At 38.5% G+C, this 17,924-nt stretch overlaps 1 protein-coding gene across 1 annotated transcript in view; it reads right to left on the bottom strand.

The window, feature by feature from the left end:
* Positions 1–5,373: 5,373 nt before the first annotated feature.
* The window catches only part of STK39 (serine threonine kinase 39), a 254,646-nt gene continuing 242,095 nt past the window's right edge, over positions 5,374–17,924 (bottom strand). The window contains exons 20-21 of the mRNA XM_012725522.1: positions 13,026–13,090; positions 5,374–6,886 (exon numbers count right to left, since the gene is read on the bottom strand). Coding sequence (XP_012580976.1) covers positions 6,812–6,886; positions 13,026–13,090 — 140 coding nt within the window. The 3' untranslated portion in view covers positions 5,374–6,811. The remainder of the gene's footprint in view (positions 6,887–13,025; positions 13,091–17,924) is intronic.

Raw genomic sequence — 17,924 nt, 5'->3', positions numbered from 1 at the left:
CCTCCGGGGCAGGCGGGAATCGAACTCATGCAGAAGTGGCTTTAGCTTCTTAGTGCAGTGCTTTAACCCGCTGTGCCACCAGGGAGGGCCAGAAGATTGTAACTTTTAATAACATTCCCTACCCTGTGATGAGTTATGTGGTAAATTATATGAGCTCATAAACCTTTTCAGTTAATGATGCTTGGGGAAGTTTTACATATCTTTATAAGCTCGCTCACCTGGGGATGCTCAATTAAAAACAACATCCTTTGGTTTGGCATAAGATGCACAGTAGGTGTGCAAATTTTTCTTTACTGTCTTAGATGCCCAAACTAATCCCATCTAGGTTTGGTGAACAAGGCAGAAAAAAATAAAGTAAAAATATATAACTAATAATTTGACTATGTATTGTCTTTGTCTCAAGAGAACATCTAGGTGATCACTGGGACATTTTGGAAACAGGAACATTACAACCTGTTTGTAATTATCTATTCCAGTGTCATTCCAGCAATTTTTTTGGTGGTATTTTGATGTTAGTTGATATATGTTCTACCTAGGGCCCCTGAGGGACTCAGTCACTTTATTATATTTTAAACATAAGTCCTTATAATGCACATACTTTATGTGTATTAAACATCTTAATTAGCCCTGGCAGTGCATATCCCAAGTAGCAAACATTAGGGAATCCTGCATCAATGTAAAGAAAATGCTTTCTTGTTATCAAATTCATTACAATTGAGTTTTTAGCGCTTGCCAAAACACAACAGAAATTGAAAATCATTTGTTCACGGCTCTTAGGCCATACTACAGACTTGAAATTTCAAGCCCTGGAAAGCATTATATACTTGTTATTTTATGCATATTTTATGCATATACAGGCCAGAGGTGTGGAGGTGAGAGGATTTTACCAGAGAGAGTGGGGAGCAGCAAGACAGATCTGTGCCAGGCGGGTGTGCTCCTTGGCAGCCGGGGATGGAACTCCTGCTGCAGCGGCTGGGGCTAGCTAGTGCTGTCTTCAACCCCTGAGCCACCACAGAGGCCAGTTATATACTTCTAGGCTGAGATATTCTGGCCTTGGGGAAATATTCTAATGCTCCCCTCCCTGGCACACCACTTATATCCAACTTGACCCTTAATATCCCAGGGAGAGCCAGAAGTGTTATCCAGGATTTCCTAACATTGGACAATAAATACATGCAGCAGAAAAGCAAGTGTATGTTTGGAGTCCCTTTATTTTGAATTACAATTGTATTAAGTCACTTTTGAATGAGCTAAATATTTTCTGCTGTAAGAAATGGATACTTTATTGTAAGTGGGTAGTATTTTGCCATCACAAATGAAATGGGCTCAATAAACAACAGCTTTTTTTTTTAAATCAAATATCCTTCCTTTGTGGGGGAAAAAGACATACAATCATTTACCTGTCATATGCAAATCCTAATTTTGAGCAGCAATCCTCCCATTTAAATGGCTCATATTCACACACATGTCATTTAATGGTATATTCTGCTTACTAATAATATTTGGAGAATTCACCAGAAGGTGTGCTGCTTAACACTAAACAGACAAGAGATGCGTTATTGAAATGAGTGACTGAAAATTCCATATGAAAATTTTTCCATGCCAAGATTATTGTATACAATACTGGATTTCAGTTTTGAGGGAATTCTTGATTCTTTTCCCTAAAGACTATTTTACTCAGTTTTGAAGATGAGTTGCCATCTTCCATATTCACCAGCACATAAAACATGACCTACAGAGAACTTTATAAGGACAATTTGTTTTTCTGGAAAAAGAAATTAAGAAATTTTTACACCACATGTATAGGTGTCTCTGAAAGTTTAAGTACACAAAACCATTTCATTCAGATGAGAACTATGTATTGCTTTGAAATGGATAATGAGACCTCCATTTTTCTAATTTACTTCATTGAAACTTAAATGTCAGAGGCACACTGGATGCAGAATAGTTTTTGTATATACCTAGGTATGAGACATGAGAGCCTGTATTTTACCCTGGATTGTGGACCTTCCTCTATTTTTGTTAAAGCATGTGTAAATAAGTAAAAGCAAATATCAATCTTTATCAATTCAGCTTGTTGCAGTGAACACAATCACCCCCACTGTATTGGTGCATGCCATCTTTTTTTATTTTATGAGTTTATTTTTGCATCATTTTGTACTTTTTTTTTCCATCTCAATTGTAATCCCTGCGCGTTTCCCATCACCAAGTCATCCATGTGCCATCACCATAATCCCGTGTACTTCCCTCCCCACCCCCGTTTTTGATCCCAATCCCCACTCCACCCCCACAAAATGTCTCTGGTATATGGCTGTTCATTATTCTTATTTTCTCGCCTGGTCCATTATACTCCTGCTATAAGTGAAGCCATCCGGTATTTTTCTTTCTCTTTCTGGCTTATCTCTCTAAGCATGATCTTTTCCAGCTCCATCCAAGTTGGTGCATGCCATCTTTTTTTAAAAAGATTTATTTATTCGTACAGAACTGGGGTACAGGCCAGAGATGCGGAGGGTGAAAGGCTTCACCAGAGACAGAGTGGGGAGCAGAACAGGCAGATCAATGGAGTACACTGCTGAGGGGAGCAGCAGGAGGGTCAGGAGAGGTCTGCCACGCCATGTGGTCACCTCCGCCATGGGTCACCTCGGGGGCAGGCGGGAATCGAATTCATGCGCAAGTGGCTTTAGCTTCTCAGTGTTGTGCTTTAACCCGCTGCACCACCAGGGAGGGCCGGTGCATGCCATCTTTAATGAAAAGCTTAGATAAGAGAAATAGGCACATAGGATCTCTGAGTCCTATGTATGTAGTTCATTCACTCCTTTAACAATTAACTGTATTAGTGTGTGCTTCTTGGTCACAAGTGAAAGTGATGACTTGGGCCATTCTTGTAATTCCTGCTGACTGATACTTCCTATTATGGGTTCCCACTTGAAGGTTCAAGGAAAACTGCATGGAAGGACTGTGTAAAAATTTTGAGAGTTTTACAGTTGCTCAATAAGTAACTAGCTTCTTGGAGCAATTTCATTTCAGACTTTAGTAACAGCAAATTGTGTTTCTTCTAACTTGAGAAGAGGAAAGGGAGGGAGGGAAGGAAAGGGGAGAGGAAGAAGAAAGGGAGGAGGGTGACAAGAAGGAAATAAAGGCAGTTAGGAAGGAAAGTGGAGGGTGCAGAAGAAATGTTATAGAAAAAAATTGTATGTGATCAGATATTCCTCTTCACTAGCGGTGTTTTAAGCTGTAATCCAAATTTGTGCATGCTTAGCAATTATGCAAAAACTAAAGGTGAATTACTATATATCGCCTTAACTTTGCATTTACCTTGCTAATCCTTATTGCTACTTCTTCCTAACTTATTCATATTTTAAGAATAAATTTCCTTATACATTGGTTTATAATATCATAGATGTTTCCAGTGTAAAGTATTACAACTTTATCTGTACAAAAATCTAGTCCCCCCCCCCCCCAGCATACAGTACTCCTTTCCTCCACCCCAGCTCCTTCCCCTCTGGTCAAGTAATCTGTTTGTATTTTTAAGTTTTTTTTTTTTTTTCCCTTGTTTGTTCACATTATTCTTTTTGACATAGGACTGAGATCATATGGTATGTCTTTCTCCATCTGACTTGTTTTATGAAATATAATATCAATATTGTTGCAGATGGCAATATTTCTTTTTGGATAGCTAAATATTCTCTGTGTGTGTTTCTCACATCTTCATTTGTGATGTGTAGGTGTTTCCATTCCTTGCTACTGTAAATAATGCAGTCAACATAGGGGTACACATCTTTCCTGACTTAGTAATTTCATTTTGGGGGGAAATCCTCAGAAGTAGAACAGCTGGCATCTAAGATAATTTTTTCAAGAACCTCTATCCTATTTCCTATAGTGACTGTATCAATTTACATTCCACCAAGAATGTGTTTCCTTCATGCTGGTTGTCCTGTTTTGTTGTCTTCCTCACAGATTTGAGAGAACATTTCTTTGTGGTTTGGATTTACATTTCCTTGATACGTGACAAATATTCAGGAACCTGTTGCCTTCTTTAGAGAGTCGTCTATTCAGATCCTCTGATGACTTTATTGATTGGGTTCTTCTGTTTTTGAGTTGTTATTTATATATTATGGGTATTGGTACCTACTGGATGAGTTGTATTTTGCTTTTTCATGCTAAAAGGATCTGTGAGGCTGGTGTCAGAGAGCTTGTTGCCTGTTTTCTTCTATGTGTTTTCTGGTTTGATGTTTTTCATTAAATTCCCCCATACATGTTAAATCAAATTTTGTGTATAGCATTCATCTTCTAGTTTCATTCTTTCTCCTTGGCTGTTGTTTCCCAGCACCATCTGTAGAAAGATTTTCATCACTTGCTGTACATGTGTGGGTTTATTTCTAGGCTTTCAACTTCATTCTCCTGTATGTCTTTTTATTTTAATATCATGTGCTTTGTAATGTAGTTGAGTCAGAGTGTGACAGCTCTATTTTTTTTTCCCCTCAGGATTGTTTTGACTATCTAGGATCTCCTGTAGACCCTTATAATTTTTGAGTTTCTTTTTTATGACTGTGAATGCCGACAATGGGACTTTGGTAGGGTTTACATTGAATTTATATGTTGCTTGTGTAAGCAAGAGAAGCAGAGGTCATTTTAACAATGTAAGTTTTGCCAATACATGTTGCACATTGAAATGCAACATGTTCTCATTGTCATTAACTTCTCCTAATAGGTTTTAGTGGGGTCTATTGGGCTATTTTATGTAAGTCATTTGCAAAACGGATGTTTTACTTCTTCCTTTTCAATTTACATGGTTTTCTTTCTTGCCTAATTGCTCTGACTAGACCTTCCAATACTATGCTAAATAGTTAATACTGGATGTCGTTGTCTTGTTCCTGATTTTAGAGGAGAAATTTAGCAACTCAGTACTGAATATGATGTTGCTGTGGTTCTGGCATTTGCTGCCTGTATTATCTAAATGTGTATTATCCATTGTGTTGGGAAATTTAACATAATGCTTGTTGTAGTGTGTCACGTGGGCATAAGTTTAGATGGATGATATTGCTGGGTTGCAAAATTAGGGTTCTCTAGTTATCTGTGCATTTTACTTTGAACAGAAACAATTCTTTCCCTATACTGTTTTAAGAAAGTGATTCGGACGCCAGGAAACTAGAGCCTTCTGGGGAATCTTGGGTCAGTCACTGTACCACTGCTGGTCTCAGTGCTGAACTGATGTGGCTGTGAGGAATTACAGTGTTGTCCTTTGCAGTCCTTGTGTGGGGCATGGCTGTCTTTCAAGGAACTTCTCTGTGAATATATGCCTTATTCTTCCAAAAAGGCATTTCCCACTAGAGAACTTAATGGAAGTATTAAATATCAAAACAAGGTGACGCATCTCTTTGTGCAATACACTTTTATTTTCCTTTTACCTTTGCAGTCATCTTTGTGTAAACAATAGAATGGAATGAAATTACATTAAATTGTATGCAAATGGCTCTAGAACACCTTAACAATTATGACAAGGCAATTATAAATAACTTTTTTCCTTAGTAATATATATTTGCTTTTTAAAGTACATTAAAGAGCTGCCATATCTAGGGTTAGCTAGGAAAGAGCAAATGGTACTATCCTGGGAGCCCACCTCCCCTGAACGTTTAGATGCCAATTTCAAAAATCCTAAGGTTTATTATCCCATAATATATAGTGAAGCAGAGGGCTACTTCAGTTGAAAGTATTTATTATTGAAACTTCACTATGTTTTACTTTTTTTTAGTCATTGCACGAAACCCTTTTCTGTTTTCCATTCCACCTGGGCTTTCTGCAAAAGTTCAAGTAAAACTCAGATTCTGGTACTTTCAAGTTTATCACCTTTGGAACGACACAGTCTATGCTCAAGAGAAGTCAAATCAGAGATGGGTACATAATTAGCAATCTAGTAGAATGGCAACATTTTATAAAGCATTCTAAATGTTCCAATGAAGCAAAACTTACATATACCACTTTATGTAGAAGAAATTTTAGATCTGAGGCTATTCCAGAGTAAAGCAGCCTCAAGTACATTCTTAATATGAAAGTTTGCAAGGCACCTCCCTCTCCCAAGAGACAATCAGATTGTGGATTGGTTTTTAGGCAAATCCAAAAAAAGCATCTAATTCCTAATTTCAGTCATTTCAAAAATCAGAAGGTATAAATACTCCAAAGATAGACCTGAATCTTTTTTGTGTGTGTTTAAATAACAAGAGATTAACTGCAAGAAGCATATAATCAAAACCTTTGTTTTTCTTATAGCCAAGGTGTGTAATGCATAAATATATGAAAAATAAAATTCACAGTCAGTTTTAAAACTAGAATTCAAGTTTGGCTAATAAATCTTAATTTAATAAGTATATTAATTTCTAAATACAACATAAAAGAGGCAGTATTGTCAGATGTACAATTAAAGTATTATAACAGAAAGAACAACAATGAAAGAATAGGCTTCTGATAGAAAAAATTCCTTTTACCAATAAATAGGACCACCTGAGTGTGTATTTCAGATTCTTTTCACTTAAGGGATATCCGAATCGATTGCTGAGAATATTAAATAGCTTTTGGAAATATTAGCAACAGTCGTGCAGCTGTGGCATTTGCTTGTTCTCACACTGTGGATTGCTAGAGAATAAAGCAGAACTTGGAGTGCTGTAAGTTTAAAAAAAATTTTTATCCTGTTTGGTCAAAGCCAGCCTCTTCACAATCTTCTGATTTTACTGGGAGTGAGGGGGTGGGCAGGGAAAGGCTGAGGGGAGTGTTGTGAGGGGGTATGACAGATCAGGGTGATGTTAAGGAACATACATCAGCTGACACTCAACTGAGCAAACCCAATCAGCTTCACTTCATCAGGAATCTCCGACCCATCACAGCCAGAAGCCTGAAAAGGGAAAAAGAAACCTTCAGGGCTGGGTTCGTACTGCTGGTTGTTAGACTTGCTCTTGTGATGGCAGACCTACGCAAAGGCTGGACATTCTAGGAGATATCCTAAAGCCACTTTCTTGAAGGACTACTGGGTTAAGTACAAAAAAAAAATAAATAAATAAAAAAAAACCAAACTATTTTTTTTTAATTTTATTTTTTTTTTGGGTGCCCATGAAAACACCACCAGGCCCAAGCTTGCAGCTTTGCAATTGTGAACCATGTGACTGCCAAGAAATTACATTTCCAATGACTAAACCAAATGATTTTAAATACAGAGTGCCTTACTAATTTAAAAAGTTATGAAAATATATGGAGAAGTGACTTACTAGTCCACTTAGTGATAACTTGTTTTTTATCAGAATCACGTTCTCTGTAAAGCTAGCCAGAAAAAAGTGGCTCCCAAGATTTTTAAGTGCTGTTGAGTAACTTTTACAGGGAAAGGTATCAGAACTTTTTTTGGTGACAGATTGTAATAATTATTCATCTAAAATTGTCGTAAATTATAGTGTGTCAAATGCTTTACATCAAAAGCAAAAGAAATTAGAAATATACCATTACCTGTTACATCTCTCACTCATCCTAATTCATCACTTTCTTTTCCCTTCACTCACACACAATACTCAGATCACCATGCCTAGATGCGTCTATTCTGTAGCATGTGTACCATCACAGGACACCATGTAAGCACGACCGGTGAGAAAATCATTTGATGAATGGGAATAGACAACTAATTACAAAGGACTATACAAACCTTTTCAAAGCAGGGATTAGGCAAGATTTTTGTCAACACCAAGTTTGCTTTGGAAAAGCTGTGTCTGATCATCACAATGAACTTGGCTTAGCTCTGCGCCAAAAACACAGTACGTAAACTCAGCCTTTTGTCAATCCAGGAATTTTCCTTTAAAATACTCATACAACTTAAATGCTTTAAAACCATTTCTCTAATACAGCATTCAATATGAGTAGTTACATATAAGAAAACCAGTTAACTAATAGCATAAAGGTTAGGAATTTTAAAGCATTTACTTTGCACAGGATCACTGATTTCTCCAGTTTTATGACTGCTAATTCAGTATAGTTTTCATTGTTTTGAGTTGTCAGCAACAGTAAGTTTGGAAACACTCCTCTCCTGAGCACTTAAAAAACAGTGCAGGTGTGGAAGGCTTTTCAGCTGAGATTTTCCCAGAAGGTGCTGGTCCTGCTTCCATTACAAACTCACCATTTTGTTGCCCCACTATGTTTCTCTGAGCCCTCACTTACTCCTCATCTAGCTGCTGCTCCAACATCATTGACTTAACCCACAAATGAAGACATAGACAATCTGTATAACTGCAATTGGAAAACATTAGAGGAGAAACTGCTTTTCTGGTGGTGATGGGAAGGTTCCACTGGCAGTGTCAACAGCAAAAGTTAAGCTGACTAGAAACAAAGTATTCAAAAGTGCTCCACTAGAAGTTAGAAAATTTATACATGTGAGAATACACTCTAAAAAAGAACAAAGGAAGTGGAAATGGGTGATTTGTGTGTGTGGGGTGGGTACATTGCATGGAGAGTCTTTACAGTGTTCATGGTCCCTCCACAGGTCCTCAGCTTCTCTGAAATGTTCTCTCCTGGAAAAAGCCATGTTCTCTGGCTTAGCCCTTCTTCCTCCACTCCCTTACTGGTTCTTAATGTAGCCTGGGAGACACCGATGAGGAAAACAGTCCTGATTCTGAGATCTAGAGAAAAGGAACCAGAGAACCTTAAAGCAGTAGTTCTCAAATTTATGGATCTCAGGATCACTTTACTGAACTCTTATAAATTATTGTAGACTCCCAAAGTTAATGTGTTTTTAGAAATTAAAGCTTTTAAATAATCATTAAAGAACTGTTATAAAGTAAAATAACAAATATTTAAAGGTTCAATGAAGAAGAAAAACTCTGGCTTGTTCAACTCAGAAGTCTCTCAAGTGCTTTTCCTGGAGACAACCTTTGCACTGAAGATGTGCTCACACAGAACTTTAAAATGTGTATTCCAGCTGGATGTTTGTGTTACTAGGAAAATTCTAAGGGATACTGACCTTTTGTGTCTTCTAATTAAATTGCAGTGACTGCATCTGCACTGTGAAGAACGTGTTGGCTGCTGCTGGTAGTTTGGTGTCCTGCCTTGATTCACTAGAACCGGCACTTGAACCCACCATGTTCACACAATGGGAAAACAAGGTAATACTTCACTGTGTTATGAAAAAAAGGTTACATTTGTGAACCTTGGCTTCAAAGGAAAGTGTGTAAACACCTCACATGCTGTCACTGAAATGTCTGTATTGAACCCCACACCACCTCACCCCTGCCAGGCCAGCAGGTATGGATTTCCAGTTTTGATCTCATGGATTTCCTCTCCCCCCAAAATGAGTGAACTTTAGAACCACCCAGAGAGTTTGAAAATATAACACTGTCTGAGCCACTGTTGGGGTTGTGGTTTTGCAGAGGTATGGTACAGTTTGAAAACTGTTCGATACTAGAACTCCAAGGTTCCTTTGGATTAGTGGTTTGCACCAGAATTACCTGGAGTGCTTATCAATACAGATTTTTGCGCTCCAACCCTCAGATTCCTTCGGCCTGGTGTGGACCCTACATTTTTTATGAAGCTGCAGCTCCAGGTGAAGCTGCTGTCAGTCTGGGGACCACAGGCATTGTTTCAGACAGGAACTTCCTGAACTGAGAATGCCCAGAGATCTGTCTCTCCTTCAGTAGGGGGAGAAAGTTTATACTCTTAAGAGATTAAAAACTACCTCTGTCTTGGCTTTAAGGCAACATTTACGTAAAGTACAGGTAGTCATGCAGCCTCCAACGATACCTAAGCAAAATGCCTCCAAAAATAGGCCCTTTAGTTACTGTCAAAATGCTTATGAAATTCCTGTTTGCAATGTGTCATTAAACTTCAGTAACTAATATCTATAATGCTTGTTAAATATGTACTAACAGGATGTTTGCCTTTGAAGATAGAATTCAAATTTATATCTAATATCCAATTTCATATTTTCATTGGTTATAATTGCAAAATAGCGATTTTTTTTAAGGATTTAAGAAATTTATAAAGTCTTCCTCAAGGCTTGTTACTTATTAATAGGTGAAATTCCAAGTATATTACACTTAAGCTGTAATACAGTGACTAAACCACTTTATGAAATGTGGTTTAAAAAAAAGGCTTTTGATCCTCCCTACTTTGTCCAATAATGGAAATCATACTTAATATTTTAGTTGTCCAATGTAGCTAGAGATCTTACTGTGCAAGAAAAAAGTAATGCACTTCTTTATATATAACCAGTATACGTGCCCTCTGGGCTATTGGTTTTTCTGATATACAAACACCTTTTTTAAACTTGAGCCAAATACTGGAATTGGCGGGGAGTGCTTTTAAAATTCCAAAGCCTAGACTGTCCCAGGAGTCTAGTCTAAATTAGGCTACCCTATTGTAGTGCCCAGGGTGCCCCCACCACCTCACGTGAAATTACAGTACCAAAATACTGTTTTGTTAGACAATTTTCAGGACCCTGACAGACTCATTTAGAAAGCAAAGAAAGTTCTGAGAGTAAAATGAAAAATAGCTGAGATAAAACCCCACAAGCAGCAGTAGCTTTCAGGAAAAATGCTTCTGAAATACTTTGGTTATTTTACTGAAGAATAAAAGATCAAATTGATGAATGTAGCAAATGAATTTAATCTTTGTGGTCTACCACATAATATCCTATACAAAAACTTTGTTTAAAGGATCTCAAAGTGGCTGGCAACTTAAAAACCTTCTAAGGTCTTTGCTGTGACTGGATGAAGAGCCAAGTGACAGGCCACTCCTGACTTGGCCTTATTCAATGGTTTTAACTCACTTCTAGCCATCAACTTCCACTTACTAGGAACACCACATTTCTATATTCTCAAACTGTAAGCAGAAGAGAAAACTCATGCACCATATTAGCCAGTATAACTCCTGCTGGATTCTATGGTACAACAGAGTCACAGTCTCAACCACTGTGTCCAGTTTACCAGAAAGAGCGAATCCACAAAAAAACAATCAGGAAGCTGCAGGGTCCTGCCTCTGAGGAACAGTAGTTGAGATTGTGGGCTGAATATGTAGCTTATTCATGGGCAAGTGAACCCCAAGTCCCAAGATACTAAGAGTGGACATATAAGAAATAGTAGTGATTCTCACTATTTGTCTAGGCAAGGGATTCTGCATAAAAAGGATATGAAAAATTATAAAGGAAAGAGTGATGCCTAAAGTTTTTCTAAATAAGGTTTTTGTCACTCTGATGCATTTTAATTATGATTAAGTCCCTGCTATGTGCCAGTCACTGTGTTGGGCTCTCGGGAGTCAAAACACAAGTCTCTGCCTGCTTGGAGAATTATTTGTATGTAATAAAATTTGACACAATTTTAATATAATAAACCCCCTGGGGGAGCGGATAGGAGCAGCACCTCAGTCAACACTGAATATTAGAGAAAATGAAATTTAAGCTTAAAATTGAAACATGTCTCTGTGTTGACAAAATAAAGTAGCAGTTTGTATAGGTTGGGAGACTACATATAGGGCACAACAGATAAAAAATAGAAGATGGCAGATAAAGATGAAGCAGGAGACCCTGATCACAAGGCTTCCATTTCAGAGGATGCCAGTCAACAGCCATAAAAGTGGGGCGTTTGGAGATTGTAGAAGTACTTCAGCTGTAGCCTCAGAGTGGTCAGCTGAGCTGCTGGTCAACAATGGGGATGAAGAGGACAGAATAAAGAGGGAATTGGGGAACAGACCGAGAAAGGAAGGAAAGTGTCACAGTATTCTTGTATAGGCTATAGATATTTTTGCCAGAACCTTCAGTGATTGCAAAAGGGTCCTGTTTGCTACTCTTGTCTTATAGGGAAGCAATTTTAGAGAGAATAAGCCAGCATGAAAGTGTTACTATCTTTTCTCTATCAGACATAGAAAAATGGATGTAGTAGACCTTTATTCTGTAAGAACAAATATTTTATGTTGGGCTGAAATGCTTACTGATATAGGGTAACCTTTTTCATCCACCTTATCTCATATAAATGAAACAAGTCTACAAAGATGTAGATGATGTAGTTACATCAAAGAGGTGAAAAGATGACTTTTTCAATTTGCTAATTGTTTGAGATGTTTTTACCAAAACAAAATGGATTTTAGATATTCTTTCTGTAACAATTTTTTTTTTTTTTAAATCACACAGCTTACCCATTCTGAAAACAGACAAGAAACAAGACCCAGAAATCAGCGCCAGGCTAACGTTTACTGTAAGTAACCATTTTGCATTTTGGGACACATACATTTCCATCCGATATTCCTGGGAAATAGGGATCAATATGTTGTGAACAGCAAGGATTGGTTATCTAGACCTTAAACTGCTGGTAGCATTCTGATTGGCCTTTGGTAAGATATATAATTTAAAAATGAAACTCCAGGAAAGGCCCTTTTGGCTATTTGGACTTCACTCCATTCCTAGCCATAATCACTATGTCTTGGTTTTGCAATGACCCCAGGATACTCTGTAGTATGAATCTCTCTAGCCATCCTAGTTCTTAAATTTAAAATCTAATGCAGAAAGCATGCTGGAATATCTCTTCTGTATGAGAATCTCTAACTGTAACTTGAAATGTGGAGTTAAAATGCTAGGCCCTTTTGTTCACTAGCCCTCAGTGAGCCATCCTCCAGTCGCTTCAAATTACCTAAGCCATTTCTACAACAATCAGCCTCAAGTTTTCAAAGTTAGACCCACTTGGCTTTCACTTTAGGGAAATTTTATTGGGTGTGTAGAATTCAGTGTTATTGTGTATATGGTCAAGTTGCCATGCAAAATGGCTTTAAGATTCTCAAATGGCCACTTTTTAAGATGTAATTGGTAAAAGAACAAATTATGTTCACAGAAACTTTGCAGTCATAATCAGAAAATGTTCCCATGTGTTGGAAAGGCCAAGTAAGAAATGCAAAAAAAAGGGGAAATATACCAAAATAAAACAGTAACAGAGTAGGCTATTAAGCTACATTACTATTCCTTGCTGGCAGAACATGGCAAAATATTTACCTCTTTCCCATAGCTTTCTACTTACCAACTTAAATGTCAAGGTTTTTAAAGCTTTGGGATCATCTACAATCTTCTGTAAGTTAGCAGCCACTGTAATACATAAACATGGAGAAAAATATCCAAATTATTTCCAATAACACTGGATTTCCACGTTAATGATTAAGAAAACTTGACAGATACAATAAGCTGCAAAAAATTTTTTACATGTTAATTATTGTAGGAAATGTCATTTAGTCATATTATCCATCACATATAAATTAATCACAATACCTTGATTACACATTTCATAGAAAATGAAAAAAAAAATTCTAATGAAAGGGAGTGATGCCAGCCTCTATTGTTCAGCACTCATTACCAAGAGAGTCATTAGCCAGCAGAGGGCAGTACAAAACTGCAAAGAACTGTTCTCTGGAAATAGGTCAGCACATTTGAACCTACTGTCCTATAAATTCACTTGCTTCTCAGAACCCATTTTTATCAAAGCAGGCAAATACAGTAGATAACTTTTATGACTTGGGCATTTGTTTTCATGCTCTTGTAGCTTTTGTCAGAAGTGCCACCTTGAGCAATATCAAGTCAGCTGAACAGGGCCCAGCACGGTAGGCTGTCGGTTTGCAGTGCAATAGTGAAGGTGTTTCAGAATTAGCCACATTCATCAGAGAGCCATCCATGCTCCAGGATATACTCTAGTGGAGAAGTTACCATTTCCTGCTTAGGCCTCTGGCTTAGGGTACTGTTTATGATCAGAATTATCAAAGGGTAATGAGAACAGGAATTGAAAATCTTGTTCTTTCCATATCCAAACTTGAAATATATACAATCATAAGGGTCAAGTAAGTGCTATGGCAGGGGAAAGTCCTGTTTCTCTCATGAGGAAAGTTCCAGGATAGTTTGAGATAGTAAACCAATTTTGATACATTTCCAGTTGGATGTTTGTAAGGATAGAAAGAAGTACAAAGATTACACAGATCTCTAAGTTTTACTGAAACAACCCACATGTGTGTGTCTTAGTTACTTTAATTATCATTGTATCTATCAGTGGCCCTCTTAATGCTTCCATCCTTAGTGATCTGCAATGTTTCATTCTTGGTAACAACCTTTCCTCTATCCCTCTAGCTTCCCCTCCACTTTAACCTGGACCACCTAGCTTCTTTTGGCCTCCACAGTTTCCTGAAAATATAAAATCATCTAGTAACCCATGCAAGAAACACTGAATTATAAGGGGCAAAGCCCTGTGGCATTGTCACCCAGCCAGCCAGAGCACACCGCCACTTTCTTAAAACATAAAAATGTTCTAATGGTTCTGATTTGGGCTTATTTCATGAGTAGCCATAAAGTCTTCATGTGGATTTCAGTTTTTCATTAGTCTCAGTTAATGTGGATGACTGACTGCTTTGTTCCGGGTCATCTATTTCCAGTCTGCTCTCTAATGTTCCGCCAAAATCAGAACTCTGTCCTGTACCAACTCACAGCCTGCTCTCTGGTCTATCTGGAGAGTGCTGGTTTCCAAGGAGCATGACAAAGCTTTTGTAGACTGGAGGGTAGATGGGTTTTGAGCTGCCAGCATCTTAAAACAATCACCCCAGAACCACACTCCCAATTGTCAATCCTATACCTCAGAGATATTAGAAATTCAAATTCTGTCTTCAGCTCAAAGCAAAAATAGCAAAACTGGCCACTTACCTGATTACTTATCCCAGCTGCTAGGCTTATTTTCAATTTAGTTGATTCTAATTTGTTGTAAAGTGCTATAAAATACCTTCATTTAACTGACATCACATAAAATTCAGGGCGATGCTAATTTCTCTTCCACTAGCAATGCTCATTAAAAAGATGGGTGTCACTGTTTCTCCCTTCTCCTGACTGTGCACCTGGATTTCAAAAATAAAAACGCTCCTTACCTGGAACGTGAGCTGAGAAGGGAAGGGCTGGGGAAAGCTGGTTGGTACTCAGGAGCTTTATAAGTATGTACAAATGACACTGCACCTCATGCTTGAAGGTACGCTAGTTTCTGAATCCTACGTACTCTGTGGCCATCACTCCTGCCTAGTCATGCTAACTTTGCTAAATAAAACTCCTTCGTCTGGCTTCTGATGCAACTGTTATGTCCTGGGAGCTCATCTCTCCTCCCCAGCACACTGCCTTTGGCCACAGTGATTTCTCTGCCTCTGGGCTTAACATGTACATAGATAATACTCGCCAGTGCAGGGATTCTGGCTCTTCAGCACTACACTGGGCCTAAGGCTACACGGTGCTTTTGTGGCAGCAGTATCTTCCTGCTATGTTGGTGTCCCTGTGCCACACTTTAGCCTTACGTAATTGTCAGGGCTGGAAGTTTCTATTTGCTTTTGTGGGTTACATTCAGCCTAAAGTAGAATAAGTATTGTGCTTTATGAACTATAATAATGTCATTAACAGCCACATGAAAAAGGCACTGATGCTCGTGACCTCCCTGAATCCAAACAGAGAAGACTGTCCTGGGGGTAATGCAGCAGAGGCAAACGACGTCAGGCATGTTCGAGGTGCTGTTTTCTCTATGAACTCCTTGTACTAGTCTAATTCTTCACATTTTGACAGTTAGAAGAGTAGCAGTTGTATAATGACTATTTACAGTCTGTGTTTGTATTCTATGTGGTTAGGGAAAAGTATACTTTACAACAGTCTCACGGAGTGCTGCTATTCTGGTGATGGTGAGTTAATTTACTTAATTCAAAAATGGCAGAAAATGCACTAGTAAATATCAAAACTGAGATGCTCTCCTAGTAAGAAGTTCTAAGATGGGACGAAAGTGTAAAGCATGGGTTACTTGACGAGGTGGTGACTTCACACTACTGGTTCTCCAACAACATACACTAACATTTGTCTATATATCATATTGCTGCAGAAAGGCAGCACGTGATTACAGAGAGAGAGAGAGACATGGGTAGCAAAAGAGAATCCACGCTGTAGATCAGGAGAAAAGATGACAGGAAGCTGGTTTTCTTATGGATTATGCGCTTACACTAATGCAAAATTACAGCTAATTAACAATTCAGTTTGGAAGAAGATAGATTCACCCTAACTCCCCTTGTCTTCAGATGAGTGTAGTATAGTGTACAAGCCTGAACTCTCCAGCCAGAAAGCTGGGTTCAAATCTGACCTCTTGAAAGAATCCTATCTGTAAAATGTGAATATTCATGTGAAGTTGATGCAAAGTCAAACAACATTACCTAAGGAGGCTGGTGCCTCCTTAGGATAAAGTGAAGTTTTTAATGTGGCCTGCAAAACCCTCCATGGAGACCTCACCTACCTTCTGTTTGACTAATGCTTTTTCCTATCCTGAGTTTTCCAGGAAATTCTTCAAACCCCCCTCCACCATTTCTACCACTACTCTTACCACTATACACTGAAATAACCCATCACTGGTCTGATGTCACTGCTAAACTCAAATTGTTTAATAAGCCAGGAAAAATCTTATTCCCCTCTGCAAAAGGTTTTGTATTTGAAAGTCTCCCACCTGTGCACAGGCTGCCTCTTCCCTCCACTGCAGCTACCACATAGGCCCTGCTCCTCTCAACTGACTTTTACAATAGCCCGCTGTCTCCCTAATTCCATCCTTGTTCCTCCGTAGCCTCATCTCTACCCTCTAGTGTATAATCAAACCATGTTTTTCTATTCAAATCCTTTGGTAACTTTTCAGCTTAAACTAAAAGCCACAGTCTCTACAGTAGTCTACAAAGTCACAAGACACCCCCATTCTTTCTTGCTGCCCAGGAAGCTCTGGCTAAGTACCTTCTGCTGGAAATGTGCTTTCTCCATGACTGCTCCTCATGAGTTCTGTTCACATGTCCCCCACTGTCTTGTCAACATTCTTACCATTCTCTATATCTTTATCATAACATTTATCTTCACACGCACACTATATTTCCATTTATTTTTGGATGTGGCCCTTTACTTACCTACCACACACACACCCAGAACTTAAGTAAGCATTTCTAGTGCATCAACGTGGCAATTGAGCGTTCCTAGACTCAAAATGCCCAGGTTAAGACCCTTTTATAGCAAAATTATTTACAGAGTAGAAGAATTTTTTTTTTTTTACAAATGTGTCTGCTCAGTAATAGTCCCAGTTTATTTTACCAAAGCAAAAAATTTACCCTTGGCTTACCCCAAATGATATCAGACATCCCAGGCAACTATGACTTTAAAGATTTGCCATTTTTTCCCCCAGAGATGAGTCACTCCCCTGGCACTAGTAGACTACTATAATAAGCAACTCAAAGGGAATCTATAATGGGTAGAGGCTGGGCATGATGAACATCAATGTGACATCAAAGATAGTTGCAACAGTGGGGACTAAGTCTTAGTGCTAACCCTTCTTTTGTCTCTTCCCCCAGGAAGAAAAGACCAGCCACTCCTAGAGAAACTATTTCCCAGATGGACCAAGTAGTGCAAGGTGGAACACAGTGGTACTTGGTGTTCAGCCAGGATCTTCTCATCAGGGCTGGGCAGCTGTCTTCCCCTCTGCAAGAGCTAAAGGTACTTCATTTCTCTTGGACATTTCAGAGTTCCATCCCACTCAAGGTCAGGTCATCTCTCCAAAGGAAGCCTGTGTTCAGTAACTAGCTCTGGGGAGAAGACAGACCCAGTGCCTTGGAGCAGATCAACTTGAGGGACACAGTATCTTGTGAGATTAAGGTGAGGTCTTTTTTGTGGCTAAATCAAAATTTAATCCCTGTCTACCAAAGTCTACTTCCTTTACTCCCTCACAGTTGCTGGTTCAAGAAAATGTTACTTATATGAAGGTGTTTCCATTATCAAATTTTAAAGACAGTGTCAATGTAAGACTTAGAAAGGGTAAATGGATATATTACATGCTCAGAATTAGAATTCTGGATGGTGAAACAAAGCAGGGTTAAAAGATTTTAGCAATATTACAGGTATT

This window comes from Condylura cristata, unplaced genomic scaffold (genome assembly GCF_000260355.1).
Source record: "Condylura cristata isolate star-nosed mole 26May11 unplaced genomic scaffold, ConCri1.0 scaffold00002, whole genome shotgun sequence".
Classification (NCBI taxonomy): domain Eukaryota; kingdom Metazoa; phylum Chordata; class Mammalia; order Eulipotyphla; family Talpidae; genus Condylura; species Condylura cristata.
The sequence above is the reverse complement of the archived record's forward strand: the minus strand, read 5'-3'. Positions and strand labels throughout refer to the sequence as shown.